We start from the raw sequence: 27,711 nt of genomic DNA on the forward strand, positions 1-27,711 counted from the left end.
GATTTTTATATATGGAGTGAAGCAGTTGGAAGTAGATGTCTGTGTGCAGTTCCCTCTGAGCTTCTCCTGTGTCTGGATTATTTCTGGTTGTGAGAACTCCCATCTTGTGGTAGAGGAAGTTTTCTGTGTTTCTGTTTGAAACTATTATCCTTCCAGAGCTCCAGATGACTTGTCAGTTTGTGGCTGGTTACTTAGCAGAATTGCAGGTGGTTTCGTAGGAGGCTTGTGGCAGCTCTCACAGATAAATATGCAGAGATTAGCCTGATACGGCGCAGCCGTTCCTATTGTTTATGCCCTTCCAGCTCCCGGTGCACGGTACAGCTGGCTCCCGAGTGGCCAGGGCTTCCCTGCAATCTGAGGCTTGATCTAAAGGATGCAAATGCCCTTGTTACATACTTGCCCCARTGTACTTGTCACCAGCATTTCCAGCAAAGGCAATGAGAAAATCATAGCCTTAGATTTGACTTCAAAGCCTGCAGTGAATAAAGGTGAATAATTGGTATAAGGTTGTAATACTTAGAGTTTTTTGGTCATGAATTCCATTAATAACTTTTTGATGTATTTGTTCACTAAAAGAACAGTGCTGTGACAATCAACAGTAATTGCAGTCTAATTTGCAGTTTTCTTTAGATAATGGTAATTGTTTTATCCCACTGGGATTAGAGACAGAATAGATGGTTGCACTTTTATTTTGTGACAGAAATATGTTGATTAGTTCTAACGCATTTCACTGCTCAGAATGTCTCTGTGTGCCAACTGAGTTGCACTTTCTCTTGTGCAAATTCTTTGGCCTTGTGCCCATTTTTATTAGCTGTGAGATGTCTTAAAATAGATGTACGACATGCCTGGGACTGTGTTTGCTTAGTGCTGTGCTAATTAGGATTTTGCTTATAGTTTTTGCTCATTCTGAAAAACAAATCTAGACATGAATTTCACTATTTCTAGTGAAARACTTGGCAGTATGTCTCATGGAAGTGACGACTTTTTCTGCTTTTCAGTAATATAAATACATGATTTTTTTTTTCCTTTAATCCAGACCCCACTGAAATCAGTTCACAGACTTTCACACTGAGTATTGGATCAGATGCTTAGAGTCAAATCTAAATATTGCACATGGCCCCAAAACTATGGGCTATGGGAGGAAAACATGCAGTCTTAGATGATGGGATTTTTTCACCACCAAACTATGAAAATAACCACTAATGCAGACTTTTAGAAAGAGGAACGTGCTATTCTGTCAGCTTTCACCTCTTATCATTCTCTTTTTAGGCAAAGCTTATTTCTTATATCTAGATCAATCCAGGGAATATTTTGTTTTCTTGAAAAATTATGATGGATATGGGGAATGTTTGCAGAAAGAAGGAGAGAACCCATCAGGCTGTAGCGGTGCAGAGCCCACTTCACATCACCAGACTGTGTGAGGAAATCTAGATACCTAGAGTTGGCACAGGACAGGACCAAAATATTTTGCTAAATTATGCACCTAAATCCTTGGTAGAATAAAGCTTCCCCTTTATATTTGGCAACTTTGACCGTGTGTGTAAAATTTCCTGCTGAATAAAATTGTGTTGTGTTATGAAACCATAACACTAATAAAATTGACTCTCTTGTATATGAGCATAATTTGGAAGGTAATGAACTCTTAGCCATAAAATACAATCACTTAATGGTAAAGGACATATTCATGCTTTGCTGCACAAAGAACTGGGAGTAAAGGGATAAGACACATTTTAACAGACTTTTGCATGCAGTCTAGTTTAGTTATTTTCTTACCAGAGAGTCCTAATTACCAGTTCTGCTGTCATCACATCAGTATTGACTAGGTGTTTTTTTTTAAGTAAAGGAAAACTAAACCACAATGTGTGGATCTATTGCAATGCCAGCAGAACAACACTTTTAATGCGTTTTTTGCCTTCATTTGTGAGGGGACATGTTCAGATGGTTGAAAAATACAGCTATAGACACAAATTCTGTTCTGATTCTGACCTGCTGTCTCACCTCGGGGAAGAAAGTTTCATGTCTATTACTTAGCTTCCTCGTTTCTAAAATGGTTATAATGGGTATAATACTTGGCCAYCACTGGGAAGCACTTTGCGAATAGATGTTTAAATTGTTCAATGTGAAGATGAGTTAAAAATCCCACTCATCTATCCTGTCAGTATAGGTTCTGTCAAGCTGTATATCTTAGCAAATAGACCTCGGCAGGGCCTCACAAGGTCATGCAGTTGCTTTTACAGCGCTGAGGTACGTGTCGGGAGCTATACAAACCTGGTATTGTGTCAGAAAAGAAGTGAAACTTTGCGGCTAAGCATTTACATGTTTTTTTTCTAACTGACAATTTCTTTCTGTTACCATTAAAAAGAGCACTTTTGTTACAAGAACTTATTCTAATCCTCCCGCTTGACTCTGGTAGCACAGCTCCCAGCGGCTGTCAGCAGCGAGGGGTGCTGAGCTGCTGCTCCTGGGAGCAGGCTGGCGTCAGAGGCCGCTCACGAGACCAGACCAGCCCCGCATCATTTGCAAGAGTTAGGAGTTTTATCCTTTCTATTCACACAGGAAATCAGTATGAGATTTAAGAGGGAATTGCCATAGTAGATTAGATCATTAGTCTGGTTTTTCCCCTGCTCTTGTGTCTTTAATCAGCTGCTCCAAAATATGATGAAAGAAGCCCATGAAATAGGGAGCATGTATCGAACTATGCCCAAAACTGACTCTCAAGAAATAGAGGTATAATGGTGTGTGCCCTCAGGCAGGAATATGTATATTCCTGTTGTCACTTGTTTTGGTTGTTTTCTTTTTAATCTGTTATAGCTCTGGGTATTTCCAGGAAAATGCAAAGAAAGACTATGGAAAATGCAAAGAAAGACTATGGAAAATGAATTTTATGGGATAATTGTGAGCTGTGTAGAAAAGTATTTACTTCTCTCATTTAAATTTCCCTTTTTTAATGCTATTGATTACCCTTTTGTTCATGGGTAAGATGTAAATAGAAATTCTTAGTCTGTCTTCTCTAAAACATTAATTGGCCTATATTTATAGTGCTTCCCCTCTGTAATCATATTGATTAAATTGTAAAATAACAAAGTAACATAAAACGTCAGAGGTAACAGAAAAATAGAACAATTAGGAAATCAATAAACTATTCAGTAACATCCACAAGACATTCAGGTGACCTCCCAGTATAAAACCTAAATAGTTAGAATCTTTGTAGTCCAAATCTTGAAAGACAATAATGAAATACAAATCTTAGAAGATAGATTTAGTGAAATTCAAATACGTTATAGTTATTTATAAATCTTAGAAGGCAGTTAATGTGCCAAGGAGATTCTAGCAGTTTGCTACTGCAGATTTAGCCAGTTTTGGTTTYTTGAGAATTATCTTTGCTGATCATAGAGTAAAACAATAGCAAAGAGAACAAAAGAGGGAAGTATAAAGATGTATATAAGAAATAATACAATGCAGAAAGAAAAGAAAGACTGAGCAGATATAAAAGGAAAATTAAGCACACAATGTCAGTATTTCATTAAATCCTCTTAGGTAGGTACTAATCAAGCTATTTGAGATAGTAGAATGGGTAATTAGATTTTTATTTTATTAATTACTGACTCAGAAAAAAGAAGAGTTTATATTGTTACTGTGGTCCCATTTGTGCGGGGGAGAGGAATCTCCATGGCAGTGTTCAGGTTGCCTGGAGAGAGCAGAGGGCGTGCAAGAGGAAGAGGAGGAAGCTGGAGAACGCAGTACTGTTTCCACATTAGCCTTCACAGCTCCTTCTGCTTCTCCTTTCATGATGTAGGAATGGTGATAGGGAGGTTTAGGGAAAGGCTTAATTAAAAACTTCTTCCATTTGTCTTCTTTCCCCCTTTTTCAGGTTTCACATGAATGAAAAAAACAGTGTCAGCACAATCCAACGCTAGATACTTAGATCAGCACCTGTAGAAATCAGACCACTTTAGTTAACTATCCTTCAGGATTTTGCTGCTTCTATTTTCAAATTTAGGCCAGATAACTTGCTTTAGAGATCCATGTTGCAAGCAGTTATAATGTGGAGCATTGATCCAGAGAGTTCCCATTTATAGAAAGTTTATTTCCTGGATTCCAGAACAAGCAAGCTCATTCAGAGGGATGGTATAGCAGCCTAGAACAAAAATGTGAAGCATATTAAACAGTTTCAGTTTAAGCTAGGAAGGTATTTCAGTGGAAATGGACAGAATTAAAATGCTGAACTTGTTAAATACACTGAAGTGCATTTGAATGGTGATCTTCCAGTCCTGCAGGAAGTACTGTCTGAAAAAGATCTTTTCATTTCCATGTGAAAGTCATAATTTCTTTGTTCCTGGTGCAGGTAATTTATCACCCTTATATGTGTCTCAGGTTCAGCAGATAATTTCTGTTGTTGCTGATTTTTATTTTCCATGTGGTAACTCAGTGCTGTCATATCAAATGCTGGTGAGCATATGTAGAGGATGATTCTGGGCCTCATCATCCTTTCTGATTTTTAAAATGCAGGGGAAGGGGTTAAAGGGCTTGAAATGTCCCTCATTTAAAGGGTAATAACAGCAGGGGGAAAAGGAAGATACTTTAACTCAGTCTTTGCTCTCTCTGTCTCAAGGTTGTGAGTTGTCTTTCTGCTTGAGGGAACTCGGGGAGGTGGTCAGCAGTGGAGCTGAGGACTGCGAGTGCTGCTGCTCCATTAAAGCAGTGTATTCTGGGAAGACATGGGCAAATAGGATTGTATCTCATGTTTTGTATTTCAAGATGCAACTACTAGTTAGTTTCACAGTCTTCCTTTAGAAAATATTGTTGAGCAAATGTGTTCTGATACAGATATGTCTGTATAGATCCCTGCCATTAGTAGAGAAACTTATTTTAGCCAGAGGATTTTTTCTTTATTTCTATGCTGGATTGAAAAAAACCTGTCCATTCCTCGTAACTGTACTGCCTGTGGAAGTCCTGCGTGCCCCAAAGAGTGGTCTGGTCRCAAAGGACTTGATTAACCAGGCCCTGAATGTTATAATCTGTATAAGTTTAGCCAAGAAGTAGTTGCTGAATGTTGTCTTGTGTTGTATCTGTAGGTAACATCAGAAACACTGAGAAGCTCAGCTACGATAAACAGCACCAGTATGAGATAATGGTAACAGCTTTTGACTGTGGGCAAAAACATGCAACTGAAAATGTCTTAGTACGAGTTAATGTCAAACCAGTGTGCAAACCAGGCTGGCAAGGTAAGGTTTAAAAGTTATATGGTTTAGTAGTTTTTTATAGTTTTCTTTTCTTTGGTGGTGTTTTTTTTTTCCTCACAATAAGCAAATTACGGTGCTTATTGCAGTGGTATAGAAAACTACTGCTATCTCTTATGCTTACTTTATTCAGAACATGTTGAAAATGTGGATAATATTCTTACAGTTGTTTACATTTGCCATGTTTCTTCCCTCATTGGAACAAAGGGCAGGTTAGGAAAGAAAAAAGCAAAAGTTCTACTCTAACAAGCTGTCTTTTAATTCAGTCTGAATATACTGCAAGGTTAAAAAATGCTACTGATGCTTGCCTTTCTTCTACTACTCCTTTAAATAAACTTTTTGGAGCCACCATGACAATGTACTTTCCCCTCCTGTGCTAGAGTTGTTTATATCATCTTGCTTCAGGTACCGAGTTGGCTTTCCTGTACATGCACGTATGTGTAAGGCAACATGTGCTCACCAGGCAGTCGTAGTGAAAGGAATGGTTTGTACTTGTTACCGTCCTCATGTTGAGAGATTTCAGCTGGAACTGATTTTGTAAAAAAGTTGTAAGGTTCTGGAGCCTACTCTCTTTCAAAATGGGAAAARCCTAGATGGTGATGTATAGGGAAGATAGATATGCCACAAATTATATAGAATTAAGGTGCGAATTAGGGCTGCTCTAGTGACAAATTGACCGAATATAACCACGTTGTGCAGATGTCATTCAGGACGAACCTGAATTATTAAAGAGAGTGCTTGCGAAGGAAAAGATCAGTTTTACTGTTGTACTTGAGTAAATTTGTAGAACTGACAGTTAGAAGAAAAAGGGTTTTATTTATAAAATGTCAGCCCTGATCTGGAGGACCTTGGGATAAAATAAATTTGCAATATCATGGTTCCATTTTCACAGACCTCATTTAGAGCAGAACAACATTTAAATTTTTCAGGAATGTGTTAGATTCTCTCCCCCCAGGTATTTTGAGGAACATTTTTATAAAAAATAACTATAAAATATTTTCGCATTTTATAACTGAGTGTTGAATATTCAAAACCTCACGATTTATTCTATAAAACAAGTAAGAACTCTTTCAATTGTAGATCTGTTCTGTTTTCATTTTATGGAATCATTGCTAATGGATGAAATATCACCAAATTCTAGTTTGGGAATCATATTGAAATAGTTGATTTCCAGTTTCCATGTTATTTCCATTTAGGTATTTCATTGACTGAATAATTTTTGCACAGAAACCTCACTAATGATGTGGTTTTATTGCCTAATATTATCATACTTATTTTATAGTTCAAGTATCAGTTATAGTAGAAATGATCATTGGGACATTTTCAGGTATTCAAGAAGAGTAATGGAAACAACCTCAAATAAGGTTTGTGTTATTTTTATATTTTGGAGTGTGGTTTGTTTATCTTAAGATTATGTGAAGTGTGTGCAACCTATTTATGGTTTTAGTGAAAAGCTGGACATCAGCTCTGTTTATTTATGCATACAAAATTTTTTCTTTTTCCTCCTAGAAATCGGAGAGCTGTATGTGTATTGTGGCTTGTTTAACACTAGGTATTTAATAGGAAGGGCTGCCAGCTTGTTATTTTTGATGTGTGATGTTGAGAGAATAGACTGCTCAGTCTGTTTGGATTATAAAAGAAAACGAAGAAGGGAAAGAAAGAAAAAACTTGAGGGAAAACAACGTATGCAAAACAACTCTTTAAAGGATACAATACATTGCATAAGAGAGCAGCTTATCTAAAGCATCTCAGAAAGATAGGAAAGGGTATGCTTTGATAGAATTCATTGTGCTTGAATTTGGCCTTTTTCTTTATTTAATACTGGATTCGAGTTCTGTGGCAATTTGGCACAGATGTGTTCTTTCTTCTTACTGATCTGACACAAAATTTTACAGTGGGTCTTCATCGTAGGCAATGGAAAGTATCAAATATATCAGATAGGTTCTGCTCTAGCTTATTCCATGGTGTTTTCAAATGAGCACATTTGATGTCAGTGAAATTCTTCTACCTTGCCATCTGTGAAATTGGTAGTAGACTATGTTACATTTTTTGGCATATATCCACATCAAATGGCAAAAAGTGCAAGCGGATTATCTTTGTTTACTTATGGTGTAAGGTGCTTAGGTAAAGAATTGTGTCTATATGATATTAATCCTTAATGACCAAATCATTCATTATAATTTGAAAATAAGATGTGATGTATTAATTCCGGAAATTTCTTCATTTCTCTTGAAGTTTTTTTTTTATGCCTGCTTATTTTTAAGGGTGAAGATAGTCATGTATGTGATGCTGCTTTTCACTTTCTGAGCTGAAATCTCTAAAAATTAACTGTTGCTAGAAATAATCAAATAAGCAAAATTTACTGGTAGTATTTCCAGTGCTTATAGAGGAAACCGAGAGTCAGGAGTCTGAGAATGGAGAACATATACACGTATAGGACATTTACAATGCCCTTATTTCCCTCTGCCTGTGACTCTTATTAATCCCCCCACAAAATGGCGGCCAGCAGGTTTGCTCCATGTGCTTTGAAATAATGATATATTTGAAAACATTGGGTGACTAAGAGATGTACAATAATATTTTGCTTGAAAGAAGAGATGACTATTCTGAGCCTTTGGTTATAAAACAGAAGCTGCCAGAATGTGATACATGATTTTTGTCTTGTTCTTCAGTGTTATCTTGAACAGATAGATACTTGGAATTTCAATTTATAACACTGGCAGTTGATTCTTAAAAGCTACTAGCCTTAGTCATCTGAAGTATTGTGCAGTTCTTTCTGTGATTATCATAAATTGAGATGATAGCTGCTCTGATGTGAATTCAGTGTTTAAAATTTTGATGTGATAACAGATGCCCTTCAAATATCCTACGTTGCACTGGGCTGAGACAGTGAAGAATTGGCATACATAAAATGTAATGTACAAATTGATTCCTGTTTCTAGAGGCTGACTCCACATGACTAACATGTATAGCAGGGCAAATAAGATTCAACGGGCCTAGGTGCTATTCTTTAAACAATTTTCCCTGGGGCAGAGAACAATTCTAATACTGTTCAAGTCTTCATTAATTCTAGAAGCTACTTCCCTGGTTTTGGGGGATGAACATCAATATACTGTTGGCAAGCCTTTCCACACGGCACACAGACATTTTGAGCCGCTGGTAAGCCTCTGCTTTGTTAAAAAGCTACTTTAGAAACAGAAACTTGARCCAAACTGGCATCAAGGAGTTCTGAGTAGGCCACTCTAAAATGGTCCAAGCATTCTTAAACTAGAAATCAATTAATCCAGTTCATTCCTAATCAGTTATTTTAATTTTAATTGAAAATTCATATGAATGAATTTTGTCCACTGACTTTGCAATAGCTATGGTACAAATTTCCTCTCCGTGCTGCTGCATCTGTGTTTGTTTCTACTCATTTCGAAGAGTGGAATCATCGCTTACTGCCAGGTGATGAAGGAGACTGTGTTATAAATAAGAGCTAGAAGATTTTTTTTTACTATGAAAATGCACTAATTATAAAAAAGAGAATTTAAATGGAAAATAATAGAAATAATTTCAACTCCAAGTTTACCTTTCATGGTATCAGAAATCCTGTCATCTTCAGCACATTTTTGATGGTTTTGTCTCTTCCTTCAGGCTCTGCTTTTGTTTYCCACTTCTGTGGACACAGAACAAAGACTGCATTTTTTCTGTAGATTCACTTCCAGCGTGATTCTTCTCACTACAGTAGTTTTATTGTCACATAAATATTGATTTCAGTAAAATTACTTCTGCTTTATTCAAAACAGGGAGGATTCAAACTTTACTGAAAAAATGAATATTATAACAAATCAGATAAGGATGGAGAATAATATATTTAATCATAGCTTTTCAGCACAATTGCACTGAAGTAGAAGTGAAAAATAGGGAAGGAAGTAGAACTGTATGAAACTTTTTTTTTTTCTTTTCTGACCTGCTCTGCACATCACAAGCAGTATTATAAGTCATGAAAGCAGAGATCTTTCCACTATGGGGAAGTATATACTCTGAAACTTATTCCTCCAAATCACATAAAAATATCTTCTTTTATCAGCTGAAAACGTTTCTTTTGTTTGACATATTCATGACTATCTATTGCTCTAGTAAGATCTTTTAAGTTGTTTTTTCTTTAAACTTCACAGTGCTTTGTGGGTAAAACAACATACATTTTCATGTTTTCTTTACACAAAATTTATTAACAGCATTAAAATTTCCCCAAAAGTGGCACTGAGTAGTTGTGGATAAATTATTGTCTTCTCAAGATTTCAGAAATTTTTTCCATTTGTACTGGGGCAAACTAAAAACTTTTTGAAGTGGTTTCAGAAACCTGATCATTCAGGAATAATACAGGAATGTGAATGTCATTTAAAATACATGTGAAAACATTGCGTCATCATTAGAAGAGAAAGGAGAAAAAGTAAACCATCAAAAACATTGTCAGCATATTGGGAATGTTCCAGTTAGGAACTGGGACCAGAAAATAAAGTTCTTCATTTGGGGACTGAATATGCAGAATACAAACGAAGTTGTGTTTTAAAAACAGTAAAGCAAAACATTTTTAAAATGAAAAGGCTAAAAAGTACATTGAATTTGACCTTTTCTAACCTAAATGTTTTGATTTTGAAGGCTCAGTGATTTTCATAAAAAAGCCTTTTGCTAAAAATTTCACAATCTTCTGTAATCATATTGTGTGTCTTTGTCTCTTGCTCGTGTATACGACCAGTTTCTTTTACTTTTGAAATAGGTTTTCACTTGCAGTACAAGCTCTTGATTTAGAATCAGTGATATATATGTTTCTAGGACTTCATATCTACTTTTTTTTAATTTATTACTTTATTTCATATTTATTTGATAAACAATTAATAGGACCATTCAGGGTTCACATATAGAAAAACTAAAATAGGAGCATGATAATTCAGTAATTATGAACGTGTAAGTTTGGAAGATATCTACAGACATTTTTTTAGGCAGGGTCAACTCTAACTCTGCCTGTATAATTTCTGACAAATTTTTGTCCAGGCAAGAACAGAGGCCTGCAGTGATGCAGCTTCCATCATATACCCAGACAGTCATTTGTAGTGCTTCCCTGCTTGCCTTAAGAGTTTTTTCCTAAACTTTCCGTATGGTTTACTTCCTCACTTATTAAAGCACGTTACTACTTGGCCACCTTTATGGACGTTGAGAAGAGATCATTTCCTTTCTTCAGCAGTCTTTTATCTGTTTGTAGGTGGTTAACGTGCTGCCCACACTAGTCATCTTTTCTTGGATAAAGCAACTCCAATTTACTAAAYCTTTCTCAATACTTTTTCTCTTTAATCTGAGCTTTCTTGTCACTCCCATCTGGACTCTTTCCTTTTGGTCCACATCTTTTGGGGGGAATGTGGTAGCCGAAACCGAACACGCTGCTGCAGTTAGCAGGTTCCTAATGCTGAGGAAAGCAGGAGGATTACTTCCCAAGCCTTGCAGGCTCTGCTTGTTTCAGCATCCCACTGCTACGTTTGCCTTTTTCAGAATGGTTTAGTGTTGCTTACTCATACTCATTCTGTACTCTGCCATCATCATCATCTCATGATCATTTTCTGCAAGTGGTGCCAAAGCTGCTGTTCCCTGTGTATCAGTGTAGTTGGTACATGTAGCATCTTGCAAACACCCCTCTTGCATTAATAGGCTGGATCTCCTCTGTCAAGATTTGAAGTGTTGAATTCCAGTCTCCGTCTTCGCTGGCCCTCCCTGGTTGGTATTGTCTGCAGTTTGAGCAGGTATATTCCCTGTTTCATTTTCCAAGTCAGTAATGAAAATACAGAATAGTACTGGATGAAGAACAGACTTGGATGGAAACATTAATAACTATTTTATGAATCGGATTTTCCAAACAGGTTTGCATTAAAAACATAACGCTTAACTTGGTTGTTGCTCAAACAATTCTCCAGACTGTTTATGATACTTTACAGACTACAGGTTAAAAAGCACTGGTCCAAGTTAAGCAGACCATCACACCAGCCAACCGTTGATGTGCATCCTCAGACATATGTGGAAACAAGCACAAAAACTGGGGTTTGTCATAATTTGGTTGTAACTGAAAATTCTTGTGGTGACACAGAGCTAAATATCCATGTAGTATTTTCATTAAAAATATCACATGATCCCTAAATAAGAAAAAGTCAAAAAATAGTAATCTAGATCATGTTTCCTTTAACTTTTTTATGGTTCCATAATAGTGTCTTTTTGTAACTTCTATTGCCTTTAGGAAGGGTCTTTACAAAACTGATAAAAAGACTTAATTTTTGCTGACCTGTCCACTACTACATTAGTGTAATAAGAAATGGAAGTAAAATGTAATAAACTAGTGTGCTGAAAGTTGCAAGATGCACAAAAAGTTGAAAGCATAATTATTGGCATACTGAGCTCTCTAGTGGTAGTGATGGACTACAAAGGGAGAAGAAAAGAAAGAGGAGTTTCTGCTTGAAAATGAAGGACGGAATCAAGTCACCAGAGCACCTAAAATATATTTTGAGACTGCTTGAGCTCTGCTCATTAATTGAACAATTAAACCAAAAGTCAGGCTGTGTCCTAACATCCAATTGATTTCAAATAGAAAGTAGTTATTAAGGCTGAAAGCACAGAAGAAGCTTCTCTAAACCAGTCAGCTGAATATCGCAAGGAAGTATCTGAGGATACCGGTTTTTCTGAAAACACATATTTAAGAAATGATGAAGCCTGAACATGCGTCTTACAAAGATGAGTATGTACTAAAGAAATAAGAGCTGTATTTTCAAAAAATGTTTGCACCACTGCCCAAAGATGAGACAGTCCAAAAATTAATAGCCAGCTTGTCTCCTGATGGTTAAGTCTTTAACCCCAGTCTGGCCAAAGATGACTTATTTTTTTCTGCCAAATTTAATATAGCCCCCCCACAACCAATATTTAGTAGCCTCCAACTAAGAGAAAATTATTAGGACTTGACTTGATGAGGAAACAGGATTTCATAGTGCCCAGTCTGAAATGTTCTACTGATTTGAGAAAGATTCCCTACATCGATCTTCCAGTACTACAAATCCATATACACACTTTATTCAATTACCTGAGCCTTTGTGTGCAATATAAAGTAGCTGAAGAAAGTATGTTCCTTAAAAATCCTCAATGTCATTTTCACTCAGTGTTTGTTTAAAAATACTTCTGAAATGAACAGCTGTTTTTTTTTACCTAATAAACTATTATAAACTATAGGAGTAGTTAATGTGTCTTTAAAATATTGCCTCGTACATCTTTTTAAAAACGCGTAGGCCTCTCTAAGCTGACATAGGGCTTTGTGACCACCAAAAGGCAGAGCCTTGCCACCCCCTTCCTCTTGACTGGTCATTCTGAGGCCATGTAAGGGTCTGATTGGCTTACTTCTCCTCCCGAAATACCACTGTTCCCTTCGCCAGAGAAGGGCAGGACCTCCTCGTGTAGCAGCAGAGTGATCGTAGATCACGTCTGAGTCAACATGCTTTATAGATGCTATTTGCGGTAGGCACTAAGTGATTTTAAAATGGTGTTCACGTGGGATTCCTAGTAAAATCCAATTACAGAGCAAAACCAAAACCATACTGGCTGTTGAGCTGTCAGTGCTCTTAACAAGGAGCAATGAGATTACTAAAGCAATTGGTTATTTGGGGGAAAAGAGGGAGAGAGGGTGATCAAGTGCAGAAACCATGCTTACAAGAATAATGCTTTTAGTCCTCAGGAACACAGTTTAAAGGCCTGTATATTTTCTGCAATAAATATAAATCAATTTGCATCCTTCTTCATGTGCACATACCTGGCAGTTTAAAATACAATGCTTTTATTTGCTCTCTTATCTATAAAAAAAATTTTTCCCTTTTTTCTTTCTCTTTTTTTTTTTAATAAAATTTATTCCAAGTATGGAAACTTTGTGGCAGTCCCGTCTTGGAGTTTGTGTGTATGAATTAGCTATATGTCCTTATAACAGGGTATCTATAATGAAAATGCTTACATTCAACTGTCATCTTTAATGGCACTGTTTTAATAAAATGCTTGGTCTTTTGAATATATGTATTTTAAATTTTTGCAAATTAATTGAACTGATGAGGGCTTCTGATTTTTTAGCTCAAAGTTTACACAATTGCATAGCCCTTTGTTGTATCAGCATCGTTCTCTAACTTTTCCTTCTGTTGGCCTGTCAGATATATTTAGGGAAAGCAGTTGTATCTGTTTGGTATGAATCAAATACCTATGTATGTTCCAAATGTATTTTATTTTAGGATAGGTTCTCCTTTCCTCTGCTTATTAGGTATATGTATTACAGTTAAATGTATCTTTTCTGAGCACTCCAGGTAAGCATTTTCACAACTTCCTTTCACAGCGGCCTTCTACTGGAAATCTGTTGCTTGATATATTCCAAGATTACTTTTGTTTTGCTTGGCCATATCAGACTGGTAGCTTATAGACATGCTATTACTGACCTAATGGAATCACCTCTTTTTCCATCTGTTGGTTTTAAATCATGAGTCACCAGTTTACTGAAGAAATTCTTGAGCATGAACTGGCACTTTGTATCATTGCTATCGAATAGTATTACTATTGCATCAGTTCTCAAGGTCATCCTATCCTTCACTTGTGATGTCTTGTTTCTATATTGACTTCCAATATAGAATTGCCTTCTAGTTTTGTTGTCAGCAAAAGTAATTAAAGCAGTCCTTTCTCTGTGCCAAGACCATTAATGGAAATATCAAATAGCAATCTCAAGACTGATGGACAAGGATCCTCACTAGTAACTTCCCTGCGTGCCAGCAGCTTTACTTTTTTAAAGTAACTCATTGGTGCCTTCTCTTTTTTCAGTTCTGTATCCATATTACAGTTGAAATACTATAATCTGTCTTTTCTGTCTTTACTGATGCAAAAAATCATTCATTTTAGACCAATGACTAGATTATTCTTATTCTCGTATAACTCTATAAAGGTCATTCTTACGGCTTCTTTGTTCACTTTTCTGTGTTCCTACTACAGAATCTTTTTGTTTTGATTTTCATTGCAAGGTCTCAGTGAGCATGACTGTGGCAATTCTTACTTTGCTCTTAAGTTTCTTACCTCTAAGATGTAGCTGACAGCTGATATTTTCATTATTCTGTTTCCTCTGCTCAAGTTTTAAAGTGCTTCAGGATGTCCAGCTGTTTGAAACTTTTCCTTATGCTTTGCATAGAGCACAGCCTCCAGATAGTCTTTGCACCGTGGACTTGAACTTGCAGACTTTCCACACAAGCTTTGGCATCCTCAGTTCAGTTGTTTTCAGTAACTGCTCCCCTGAATGTTTTAGAGTCAGTTTGCTGGAATTTGTGAACCTCCTTACGTACTATCCAGTAATGAAAACTCTTGGCTATTATACTCAGGACTGTCAGAATCCAAACACTATTCACTTGTACCCAGTGTAGCTAGGAAGTTAGTTTTCTCTTCTGTAATGGCATCGTTTTCTGATAGTTTGTCCTTCTAAAAACATTAGAAATCTCTAACCGTATCTAAACCTAGTTTGCCTCAGTAGATACCTATCATCATTCTAAGATGATCTCACAAAAAAAAAATTGTTCCAGTCAGCTTTTGTTCTGTGTGTGCTGTTGTTTCCTATTTTTTTAGTTTGTTATATCTTTATTTTGCAATGCTAAGTCCCCACCACTGGGATTTTGTTTTTTATCCCTCAGTTGCATACTTGATATCACTAGTTCAGTCTCAATAGTTATTCCAGTATGTTTCACTTACTCCTTAGGAGCAGATTTTACCATTATCCTGCGGTAGTTAAAATTTCTCTCTCATTTTATTTATTTATTTTTCAAAACTATCAGGATGTTGCAGAGAAGAACTTTATGTGGATGTTTCCTGATGCTTGTGAGATCTGTATTCAAATGTCTTAGCAAACCGTGGTACCTTAGCAGGGATTTGGAAGTTAGTTCGAATCTCCATTCAGCTGTCTGCCAGGCTTTAATGGGGTCAGACCCTCTGATCGTCATTGCCTTAGCAGGTCACTCATCATATTTAACATGCTTAAATTCGTATGTGGCATCAGATTTAGTTGTCCTGCTGTGTGTATGTTGTTAGCTTGTATTTTAGCTGTCAAACCCTGTTATGTCTGTTAGGGTTTTTTTAGTTTTGTCATACCACTAGCTGGATGAGAAATGATCATTTTTTCCTTTAAAAAGAATGAACAGAGTTTTGAAGATTATTTTGAGGGGTTAAAAATATGTGTTTATACTTATTTTATATAGGTATGTGTATATATATATTTATTTTATATATACATGTGCATCTATATATGCGTGTGTGTGTGTGTGTGCATACGTATTATATATATGTTTATAAAAAGGGAGAGGAAATTACCATTTTATCAAAAATACCCTAATTGGAATTTCAGTCCATTTCAGAGGCATCTTTTTTTGGTTTTCCAAGTGCTTCTTCAGAAGACTTCTAGCATGAGAAGCTTCCCGAGATCCTTAAATCTTGTTTCACTTTGGTATAAGTTCTCCCAAACAATATATGCTGGGGTAATATACGTCTGCCAGAAGTGGTAGCAGTTGAGGCAACCCTTGTAAAGCTACACACTTGCTTCCCAAGAGAGAAAGGAGTTTTTTCCATTAGCAGTGACTGGTTGCATCCCTTTAACACTTGGCAAATTGTTTTAGGAAATAATACTCTGGGCAGCGCCCGGTGACATTGATGAAGCCTGGAAGTAGCAGTCTGCTGATGGTTACTAGCTGATTGCTGGCCACGTGACTAGTTGCCATCCTACCAAATTTATTCCCTTGTAAAGTGATCAATTACATGAATGGGAAACTATTCAGACAAACTGGATGGACTTGGTTATTGTAGTAGTTCAGGATCTTCACAGAAATAAATGTGTATAAGAAAGTGCATCCGCTACCAGTCTCTCTCTTTTTTTTTTTTTTTTTAACTTTCCTTCTGGAATGACCAGACATAGCAGATGATTCCTTTTAATGTTAATGACGTTTTAAAATTAAAATGATAATGTTAATGCAGTTTTGTTCACCTATAATTGGTGTGAAGAAACAACATTCAGAGTTTCTGGAAAAATTTATTTCAATGCTGAGATTTCCATTTTGCAAGTAAAAATTTTCCTTTTTCAGAAGTTTTGAGGAGGATTGGTCCAGAAGAAAAGGAAGCAGAGCAGATAAGATAAATGCTTTGGATGTCTTGGGGTTTTAATTTTTTTTTCCAAATTGGAAATCCTTGGAAATATATTTTTTTTCTCTAGATTGCACAATTTATACATCCATAAATACAGAGAGATTACTGTCCAGAAGAAAAGATGCAGGAACTGTTATACTGTGACACTAAAAAAAATCCTTAATCTTTACTTTTGTTGCTTTGAAGTGGAAATTCGAGTACCATGCATAGCCTAACAATATGCAATTGGAAAAGGCAAAACTACACATTGTGTATCTAACTCATGGCCACGCACAGACTGTACATACACGTTATGATGTATATAACGTGTTGGAACGTCTTGCCTTTTATGCATTTTGACTGCCAGAATTTCAAGCAGGTGTTTTGGAGAGTCTTGCTTTCGGTGTGTCTGCAAGAGGCGGCTCCCCGCACCTGGCCTGCGTGCGGCGGAGCAGCTGAAGTGTGCGCGCAGCCTGCGATGAGCAATAGGATTGCTGTGTTTGTAACAGGATTGATCTAAGTGTGTGCCCTTATCAGGCTGTTTTATAGTGTCCTGTGGACCTCATGAAGGCGCCCTTAATCCATCAGAAAATAAGAGACACATAGCAACTTTATCAGGAGTATAAGGATAGCTGGAAGAAAGAGGTAGACTTTCCTACCCTGAGTCGTAGTGATTCCCAGAGGGTGTGCCGCAAGTACAYGGCGTGTTGTGAGAGCAAGCTGCCAGCGCGCTCCTCCTTTCCGTGTTCAGCAAACAGCTGCGGAGCCAGGGCAGAGCCAGCCCCCTCCAGCATGGAGGGCACCATGCTCCCAGCAGCTACTCGGGGGCTGCTCCCAGCCACCAGGGACAATTTAGGGATTTTAGTTTTAATTTAGGGGGGGAAAAAGTGCCGGATATCAATAGTTTGAGAAACTGTGCTGTTTTGGGTCAGTAGATTAAGTCCCCAAATATTATGTATAAACTGTTAYTGATGTAAAAACAAGTTTTAAGTTAAATTGTAGTGAGTCCTTTCTGTCCTTCACAGTAGGTGCCTGACTGTGCCATGTTTTGACAATCCGCTGAGTTTATTGCAAATAAAATAAAATCCAAGTGAGCATATTTACACTGCAGCGGTTATGCCTTCTTAAGGTGCCTATATGGTCTTAGGATCTAATAGCCAGAACAGTACCTTGATGCTAGTTKCTGTGAATTACCTGAAGGAAAATATAATCTGTACATGGATTTTGCTTCTGTGGAACTGTGAAATGCTGGCACCGTAGAGTGGAAAAGATTCATCCTGAAGGATTAGCTGGTTTTGAGAATCTGCATGAAGATACGAGAGTAGCATAGCTATAGATCAGGTAGTGTTAATGTCAGAAAACAAGTGTTTGCAGATAAAAAATACTAAGCTGACTGTCAATACTCCCTGAACTGAAAGTTCTTCAAGACCYCATCAGATTTGGGTTAGCATCTTGGGAAAGATGTGATCCAGTTTCCACGTGTTTCCCTCCACCATAGGCTCAATCACTGCTCCTCACATCAGCCTTCCCCCACCTCCAAAGACTCACCTGTCAGCTTATGTCACAGAAGAGAAAAGTCATTTCTTAACATTGAAGTTGTCACAACAGTCTAAAACCTAAAGTAAAACAACATATTTTTCTCAAAAGAAAAAATCTCCCTTGAATAATATACTCAGCTTCTGTATGAAATAGGTCCACTTCTTACCATGATCAAACTGGATGTTTTGATCACTGTCTTAGCTAGTCTGAACTGTTGAAATACACAAATACAGGCCTGGGTCTGTAGCTACAGCTACCTAATGAAATCCAGCAGAATGTGGCAGGATCAGATTTCAGGGGTAGTGTCATTACACGTGAACAAGGTGTTTAATGATTTGAGGAAGATCTCATTTTATTTATTCAGCTCCATAATTTTGTTGAAATGAAAACTGTATCTCAAAATTAACTTTAGCGTTATAAAGATCAGACAAATTAGACTGCCAAATGATTTTCCCTTCCCCTAAATAAAGGAGAAGATGGGGAGAAAGGAGTAAGTGTATACAAGCATGCGTATACACATATAAATATGTAGAATGAGATGCATCACCTAAAGGGAGAATATTTTTAGAAAGCCTATGGTTCATATGCAGAAACGCAGTGCTAATAAAAGTATGAATTGGAGTTTCTGTATTACAAAGATAGGGTCTGTTTTTGAGAATTCAGGATAGGTATAACGCTTGCCAGAATTATACAAAAAACCCTTATGCTTCCCACATGTGCACTGTTTTTCTCTTTATCCTTTGCATACCTCATTGCAAACATTTCAATGAATGATCGAAAGGGGAAGGAAACTCTCGTTGTTGTAAGCCGTGTGATGTCATGATCTACTGGTTGGATGTGTAATGCCTTTAAAATAACATGTCATGGGGCCCAAGGCTAAGATCAACACAAGCATCAGAGGGCGTTCCTTTTGGAAATGTCATATGCCCACTGATCTTTAGCGGGTAGAGAATGCATGACACAGGTACAACAGGTATTTATCAAGGTGGCTGCAGCATGTGGTATTCCAGCAGTATGTACACTTTCCAGTAAATTCGTGATGATGTAAGAAAATTGTAGTTTTGTGAGGACAGCGCACTGCTCTTCCAAATGCCATTGGTCAGGATCTAGAGCTGCCTGATTGCCGCTTCTAAGACAGAGTCCCATAAATAATGAAAATAAATGTACTTTAGGCAAGCCTACGGAGATATTTCTGATCTTGTTTGAAATGTTTTGTGTGTACTGACATTTTAATTTGTTCCAGATTGTTTCAGGTTTTCAAATTAATACAGAGCATAATGTTTAATAAAAAGTAACTAAGCAAAGCTGTGAAGTGTATTTAAAAAAAAAAAGAAGGAGTAACCTTTAGCCTGGTATCAAGTCTGCATAGACAGGACAGATGCAAGGGTGTTGTTTAGGAAACAGAGGGAGGATCTACCAATTACATTGCTCTGGAAAACGTATGTCCTAGCCTTTCTGCAAAGAGGTTGCATAGACTCTTATATAGCACTGTATAAATTTTATCTTACATTTAGCTGCCATGGTGCACATCTTTCATCCAGCTTGAGCGATTCAGGTCCAGTGATCCAGCCAGTCTGTGACTCAGGTCATACATCCGCCTCACATGTGGGTGCCGTAACTTCCTTCAAGGAAAAATCAGATTCAGTCATTCTGTGAGCAAGATGCAATCTGTAGGCTGCTATTTAAATCATCTTAGTCTAGAGTCCTTTTCTGGCTGTAGAGGTGGGTGCAACTTCTGCCATCTAGTAGACACAGGAGAATGAAATTAGAAATGAATTATAATGTAATATATCAATCAAAAGGAAAGAAAATCACATACAGAACTGTTACGAATAGAGATCACGGAAAGCATTTACATTATCCGTCAATTAAAAGGAGAATTTTTATTGTTTAGTGCATTGGGAATTATTTTTAAAGACTCAAAATGTTACTGAAGTTTGATGCAATTTGATCTGGGAATAGTTTGAGGATCTTAGAGATTGAGATCTAAGTTCACATAGTTGTTTTATAATTCATAAAATCTGAACCAAAACCATGATATGTCGATATTTACATTCTAATCCTGTTATGTTGTACATATAATCCATTCAGGGCTGGCCTCACGTTTTCTGAAAGTGCTTTATACTACAAGTTGCAAGCAAAGGAATAAGAAAATCCAAACCACGACTGTCYTCTGCAAGGTTGAACAGAGCTAATTTTTTTGAGGCTTTTCCTTTGGGATTAGTCTTCCCTATCTACTGTGGAAATAGTGTTTACTTTTTTAYGTTTGCACTGTAATGTGTAGTTGTTGCACATCAGTTTGTGCCAAAGGAGAAACCATGATGTTTGAGTATAGCTGATCAAGTGCAAGCTACTATTTCAGATGGGATTATATATCTTTTAACTGTTTACATAACCCTGGATATGAGTCACATTTTAAGACCCAATTTAAAAAATCTATTCTGAAATTCATAGGCTTTTGTAGACTCTGGTTACCTAAGACTCTTCCTCTGAGTCAGTTTTAGAGGAACTGAAAAATTGCCGCCATATTCCAGAGGGCAAGGTGCTGATCTTTTCAATGTGTTCAATACAGGATGATATTCGAGAAGAAAAATGGTTAGCTTCACCATGTTCCAAATTAAAGCCTTGCGTCTTATAATAAGCTCTTCACACTGTCACCACTTACTGTTACTTGTTCTAATTCTATATACACTTTTCAGCTTTACTAACCTTACTGGTTGTGAGATAAAGAGGATGCTGGCCTCAGCTTCAACACCTCTGGGATGCTGAAATGCCATGGGGGCAGTTACTATATAAATAGGCCAGTGGATTTGTAGCAGAGCTATTAGTACCTTTAAGGACTATTCTGCTATGTCAGGATTGTATCTTACTCAGTATTGCCYTTCCCCTGCCTGAGATCACCTTTTGCCTGGAGGGAGGATCCTTAGCTGACTTCAGAGATCTGCATTAAGCCCCTTTCTGTCGATGAAAAAAGTGCAAGTGGGATTTAGGATGGGGATTGGTCTGTGATGCTGCAGGGAACCAAGTGCTGAAAGACACTAGTTCAAGTCCAGCTGATGTTTTGCAATTTAGAGCTGAGATAAGTGTAGCTGATTAGCGGACAGAGTTTATAAACTCTAGATACAAATTATCATTTTTGCCAAGTAGAAACATAGTACTGTGGAATGAAAGACCACCTCTTCAGATGCAAAGGACATTCATGTGACAGAAACGAAAGGCTTCCATTATTCTTCCATGTGAGTAGTGGCATTTTATAGAGCATATTTTTATAAGCCATTTCTCATATAACTTGAGGTGAGTGTGTGGTTGCAGTCAGATGTGCTGCAGTTAATGAATCAGTCACATCTCACATACACTAATGAATATTTTGCATGACTGCCAGTTAATTTGAAGCTGCTGAGAAACCAGAAAGTATCTATAACCTGAAAGCTGCTAAGATAGTCAGAAATATTCAGATACATATGGGACTCTTTATCTTTCTTTTTGGATACAGCAATATTCTGTTTTAACTAGTCAATGAGAGGCTTGAAGAAGCAATAATTCATATGTTATTAGTGTATATACAAGCAGCAAATGATCATATTTTTATCTAAATGTTTGAAAGTAATTTCCTGCTCTTGTTTGCTTGGAAGAACATTAACCTCAAGCTTCTGGAACGGATAGAAAACAAAGATGTGTTAATGTAATGATGTACCTTGAATGACACTTGAAATTCTAAGGGAACTGGCTAAGTTGACAATTACAGACAAATATCTGCAGTACTGCAGATCACATCTGATTTTATATGGAATGAATAGGGTGAATATTATTACACGAAAATTACTACTAAAATAGCAACTCAACTGCTGTATGGGCAGGCTTTTGAGTAGACATAGCTGTCTTTTCATCATTTTGAACAATGATGTACAAGTCCTAAAGATTTTAAGAAAAATAAAAAGATGCAATACTTCATGGAACATTCTGTATCACTGTGTGCCAGCTTCATCTTGATAGCAGGATGCTACATGATTACCATTTGGATTCAAAGTTCTCAAGAAAACCTAAAAGCTCAGATTTTAAAATGCAGACCAGTGACTGTGGCATCCCATCTCCTTTTTCTGGACTCCTCTAATGATTGCTCTACATTTCAAGATGCTTGCATGGACTCTTAAATTTTCTCATGAATTTCTAATCCAGTTTAAGACTGTGTGATTTTCAGAGAGTACCTTTTTTCATACTTTCTGAAAATGAGGTCCATTGAAAAACACCAAACCCTTTCACCTACTAAATATTTTTTGAATTACCATCCTCTGATATTTAGAAAGAATGTCTGTACATTTGCTTTAAGGTGTTTGATTGGTTATCAGGACTTAAAGAAAATTTCTGCTTATGGAGCACTCTTTTAGCTAGGACTATGAATAGTCAGAGAAATTCCAGCTATGTATACAAAAGTACTTTTCTGAGAAATTTTACAGATACAGTGATGTATACAATAGGCAAGCGAAGCAGAATAGGTTTGTGACTTCAGAATAATTAAATGTTTGAATCTCTATTAATGTGGCATTCTTATTAGTGTTTTGAAGTAAATTGTCTCTCAGAGTTTTGCTACAGTGGCCAAACTATGAACAGGAAGGACAGTTGAAATACACATTTTTGATTACTGCTGATTGTTTGGGTTTTCTCTGAAGCAGGTTGTAAGCACCGTATTTAGTTGGCTTTGGAAACATCGGTTGAGAAGCTTAGTGCTATRTATGCCATGGACAGGTGGCTGCCTGAGGCAGGTAATTGCTTAAATATTCTGGGTTGTGAGACATCTGCATGAGCAGATCCCAGATTAGCTAGATCTGGCTGGGAGCATGGGTAGTCCTTTCAGCTCTAACTGTCATTTATTAGTTCATCACAAAATTACAGAAGATATTTGAAGACAAGAGGTGGAACTACAGATTTCTTATGTTGGCTTTTCGCATACTAGAGTTATAAAGCTTTAAATCACAGTCCAGTGAGGCTGATGCATATAGCCTAGTCCATAGAGCTATTTTGTTCTGTATCACAGAATTTTGGAAATCTGACTGAAATCAGTGCAACTGACAGCCTCATCTCAGCAGAGCTGGCTGGGAGGCTGCCAGAGGGACGTGGACATTGGAGGTGCCTACTGACACTGCTCAGCAGTTCTTGTCAGGAACCAACCACAGTGCTCGTGCAGCTCTAATAGTGGTGTTATTACTTAATTGAGCCTGGTACTCTTTTACAAAGAGTGGCAGAAAACAGGGGGTTTTTTAGGACAGCAACTCTCTGATGTCAAGTTCAAAAACTTTGATTTTTGTCTTGGCAGGGAACTTTGAGAACAGCTATGCCATTTGAAATTGCATAAATCCCTTTCCCTTTTTAATCACTCCTGGATCTTGTTGTTTTTATTGTTTTCCAGACTGGAACAAACGTATTGAATACAAGCCTGGTTCTGGCAGCATACCTTTGTTTCCCAGCATTCATCTAGAAACATGCGATGGACCAGTTTCCTCGATACATACCACCATTGAATTGCAGACTAATTACATTGGAAAGGGCTGTGATCGTGAGACATACTCAGAAAAATCTCTGCAGAAGCTATGTGGTATGACTTTCAGTTGATATAATAATTATATTTTTCCAGATAAAGCACCAGGTGTCTGTGCTCTGTAAGCATGCAATACATGGATTTCGCACAGCTAGATCATAGTGGATTGTAGCTATGAAAATGAATGGAGTGGTGGTATTTGACTAGTTCTCTATTCTTGTTTTCCATTTGTTTTCGCTTTTGTCATTCCTTCTTCCTGCTTACTTCCATTTTTTCTTCTTCTTCCCTTCTCCATTTTTTCTCTTTTTCTTCATCCCACCTCTTTCTCACTCTTTCTTCCCTCTGTTACTACTGATTATTCTGGCAGTATGTTGAGGTTTCAGATACGGATTGGCACCTTGCCCTGGATGCTGTACAAAATAACACCAGCATATTAGGAAGACCATAACATTTGATGAGAATTGAATCTTCATCTTCTGTTTCAGTCTTTCTGACTCAGCTTTCTGTTCTGCTGATAAATACTGTACCAGAGTTGAAGCAAACAAAAAATAAAGGAACGTTTGTGACAATCATTTGAACAAAGATATTAAAGAAACACTTGAATTTCAAAAAGGTGATATTCCAGAGGAGAAAGATTTCCAAATTATTTTATTCACTTTTCCTGCCTACTGATAACTTGGTTTAAAAGATACAAATTCATTTTGAGAGGGAAATTAAATACTTTAAGATACTGCTGTGTTTTTGTGACATTGTGTATGATTGTTGCAAAAGTATGACCACAGATTAAGCCATGTATCTTTTGCCTTTTGAGATCTGCTTTCTCTCTTCCTCCTCCAAAATCCTGTCGTCTTAAAGTATATGAAACACTGATGGTATGGTTTCTCATCTTCTCCAAAATGTCTCTTTCCCTGGCTCCTATTTAAGCTGAAATGGCAAATTTGCTCCAGGCTATCAAAAGGCAATACATTTTTTCCATTTAAATGCATGGCTTTTGGGTTGTTGTGCTTTGCTATTTGGTTTACATTTGCTTTGATAACCACACAATAGGGCTGCAGAGATGTTAAGATCAATACACTAACCTTTAGGAAAAAAAATTGTAAATGATTATTTGACCAAATTATGAAGAATGGAAAGCCAGTTCCCAGGGGAAAATAGCTTACAGTTAAGATTCTATAGATTTATGCCAATTACCTGCAGAGACTGGGGAAGGTAAGGTAAAGGTAAGTGAGTGTTATAGAGTTCTCATAAAATCTGAATATTTTCAACCCCAAAATTGCATAGTTAAGGCCACAAAAAACCCATAMTTTTACTCCTGTATCTCTATCCAGCTAACAGGCATCCTAGAAAACAGGTCTGACGGTGCCATTGTGCTAGTTGCAGGCAGTATTTGGGCAGATGGTAGTGTCTAACAATATTGCTGAACTGTCAGTGTTTATAAAGCACTTGAGAAAACAGATAGGGTGAAGAATGTATATGTAAATGGGAGGGAAAAGTCTAATGGATGAAAAAATATTTTTTTTGTACAGGGGTTCCCTATGTTTATAGAGCAGTATAAGCAGGGTAGAAATCGGTAATAGGACTTGATACGAAGGTCATAAATGACAATGAGCTGTACATCAGAATTGCAGCTGGGCTGGTTTACACTGTGGTATTTAGTATTTATTGCCATCCTTACTTTAGAGAGAACTCTTAGGAAAGCAGGTTAAATTATTTCTGGAAAGCAGTTTTCTCCCAGAAATGACCTTATTGTATTGTAATGGTTGGATAAATAAATTCTTTCAAAGGAATGAAACCCTGCTTTTTTTGTTATCAGTGAAGCGTTGTGTGATTGTAGAGAGTGCAGAATTGAGCGATCACAGACTCACAATAGTAGTCACTTGTGCCACCTGAAATGCAGGATTCTCTCTCTATAATTAAGGACCCAGTTCATAAATCACATGCTCATTTCTTAATTTATCAGTTGGAAATCCAGAGAATTCAGGTGTATTAAAGCTCATTTTTTATGTGACTGATGGTTTAACTCTACCTTTCAATAACCCAGGGATTTGTGCCCACTTTGACAGTCAAGGTAGGCAGTATAACTTAAACAGGCAGGAAACAAGTCTTCAGCTTAAATGATTCAGTTATGCTTCTTGAATCATTTTAAAGTCAAGGAATTATTAGTCTTCTTCCTCAAAGCGTTTTTGTAAGCATTTTTTTACCTTATCATCCAACAGTAATAAAAAATACAAGAATGTAAAAAAGACACAATTTGACTCTGAAAAACATACGCAGAATAAATCTCACTAGAAAAGATCAGTTAAGAAGCCCAGAACATGGTGGAAGAATGATTATAGCACTGTCTTTTCCTCTAAATGTCGATAACATTTAAAATAATGGGATTGCTAATATTCACATATGGCAAACAGTTTCCTGAAATACGCGCAGGCTGGGGGTCAGCTCCAAGGCCACACGCTGGCTGGGGGGGGCGAGCCTGCCCTCTCTTCTAGGTCGTGCAGCTTTGCAGCAGGCTCAAAGAAATTCATGCAACTTGCTGATCGGATGGAAAAGTAAGAGTTTGGGCTTGGTTTTACAGGACTGGTTAGCTTCCAGACAGGTCAGTGGACTGATCTGTTTCAGCAAGTGCCTCAGTAAGTGCTTCAGCTGGCACAAAGTTTGTGAATATGTAGAGTGGGGAGCGGAGGTGGCATCATCGCTTTCAGTTGCCTGTGAAACCAACCACTGAGATAGATAAAGTGCACCTCAGGGTACCAAGTCCAACACTGGGTTTGTATGCCGTGGCTCCCGAAAATAACACGTTACTCTGAAAGCATTTGAGAAGGAAATGGTGTCAGCTGTTCAGTTTGGGAAGGGCACTGAGCCAGGAGCACGATCTGGCTGTCTGGGAACACCTCCAGATATGGCCTGTTCAAGTTGTTTCAGGTCTGTGTACGTACATGGCTGAGCAGCTTGGGATGTTGGTTGGATTTATTAGGATTGAAACAGTATGATTTCTTCCAGTGAAATCTCCTTGAGCACATAATCCAGGATGAGTTTCCATAGTGCCCCATAAATGTCCATAAAAATATGGGCAGATAAAGGAGAACCTGTAGAATTTGATGCTGATTACCCAAATGCTCTTACCCAAGCCTGGCCATAAGTTGTGAAGATAAGGGCGTTTACTGAAGCAGCTTGCTGAATCAGAGCTTTACAAGCTGTCTGAGAGACTTCTATTTCAGAGTTGGCTTGCAGATTCATTTTAATTGAAAAACAGATCCTTCTAAATTTTTTACCAGACTGCCAGATAGAGTGAGTGAGAGGTGAAGCTTCTTCCTTGAGCCCATAAGTTACTTAATATAAGTATGTGCCAGTTTAAAAACATACTTTTTTTAATATACGGTATGGTGCAGGCTATTTCTATGCATATGTCCTGTGCAAGTAATTTTATTTTTTTAGTGGCTTGAATTAAAAAAAAAAAAAAAAAAGTTTATTATAGGTTGTGCCATCTGGATAAATTGAGTTTGGGGTTTTCCAGTTGATAATCCTGTGTATTAGGCAATGCAGCCTGGTGTGTTATCCAGAATTAGAGTTTAAAAAGTAACTACAATTTATCTTAGTGCTTAAATTCCAAACACATAGTTTTTAGGTTTGATATTACTGTCACTTGAAAACAACCTTATCTTAAAATAACAAAGTTTAGGGAAATGTTTAAGAAACTCTGTTACTGAATGATACRAATGTTTTTATATTATTACTGTAGTATAGCACCTTAAAAAGATGCACAGTTCCACACATTATTAGCAAAAAATTTAACACTCCTGCAGAGAGCTGGGGTCTTTTTTCTCTTCTTGGACACTGCAGGAGGCTGGGATGTGTTACTAGCTTGGGATTTTTTTGTTCAGTTTGGGTTTGATCACCATATTCTTACTTGTCAAAGTATCATCAAGAATACACAAATTCTGTTTTTGCTTTTTGCTATGGCAAGCATACTTTCTGCTAAATGCTACCTTTCACTGGCTAAGTAAAGGCTCTAACTGCATAGCTGATTGCGTGTTTTAAAAAAATGCCTGACAACTGTTAGGCTGTGGGAAAATACAGATCTCCRTTAAACATGGAGTTCTAAAGAACTGTACTGTTTTATCACATCTTGACACCACACTTTTTTCCATGTCTCTTTTTTCAAATTAGTTCTAACAAATATATGCTGTGTGGCTAGGAACCACTTTGTTA

The 27,711-nt window shown here is 37.2% G+C and overlaps 1 protein-coding gene across 1 annotated transcript in view; it reads left to right on the top strand.

The window, feature by feature from the left end:
• Positions 1 to 27,711, top strand: part of CLSTN2 (calsyntenin 2) — a 238,843-nt gene that overhangs the window by 146,548 nt on the left and 64,584 nt on the right. Inside the window, exons 5-6 of the mRNA XM_026073079.1 lie at positions 5,076 to 5,225; positions 23,374 to 23,559. Coding sequence (XP_025928864.1) covers positions 5,076 to 5,225; positions 23,374 to 23,559 — 336 coding nt within the window. The remainder of the gene's footprint in view (positions 1 to 5,075; positions 5,226 to 23,373; positions 23,560 to 27,711) is intronic.

This window comes from Apteryx rowi, unplaced genomic scaffold (assembly GCF_003343035.1).
Source record: "Apteryx rowi isolate R43461 unplaced genomic scaffold, aptRow1 scaffold_36, whole genome shotgun sequence".
Classification (NCBI taxonomy): Eukaryota; Metazoa; Chordata; class Aves; order Apterygiformes; family Apterygidae; genus Apteryx; species Apteryx rowi.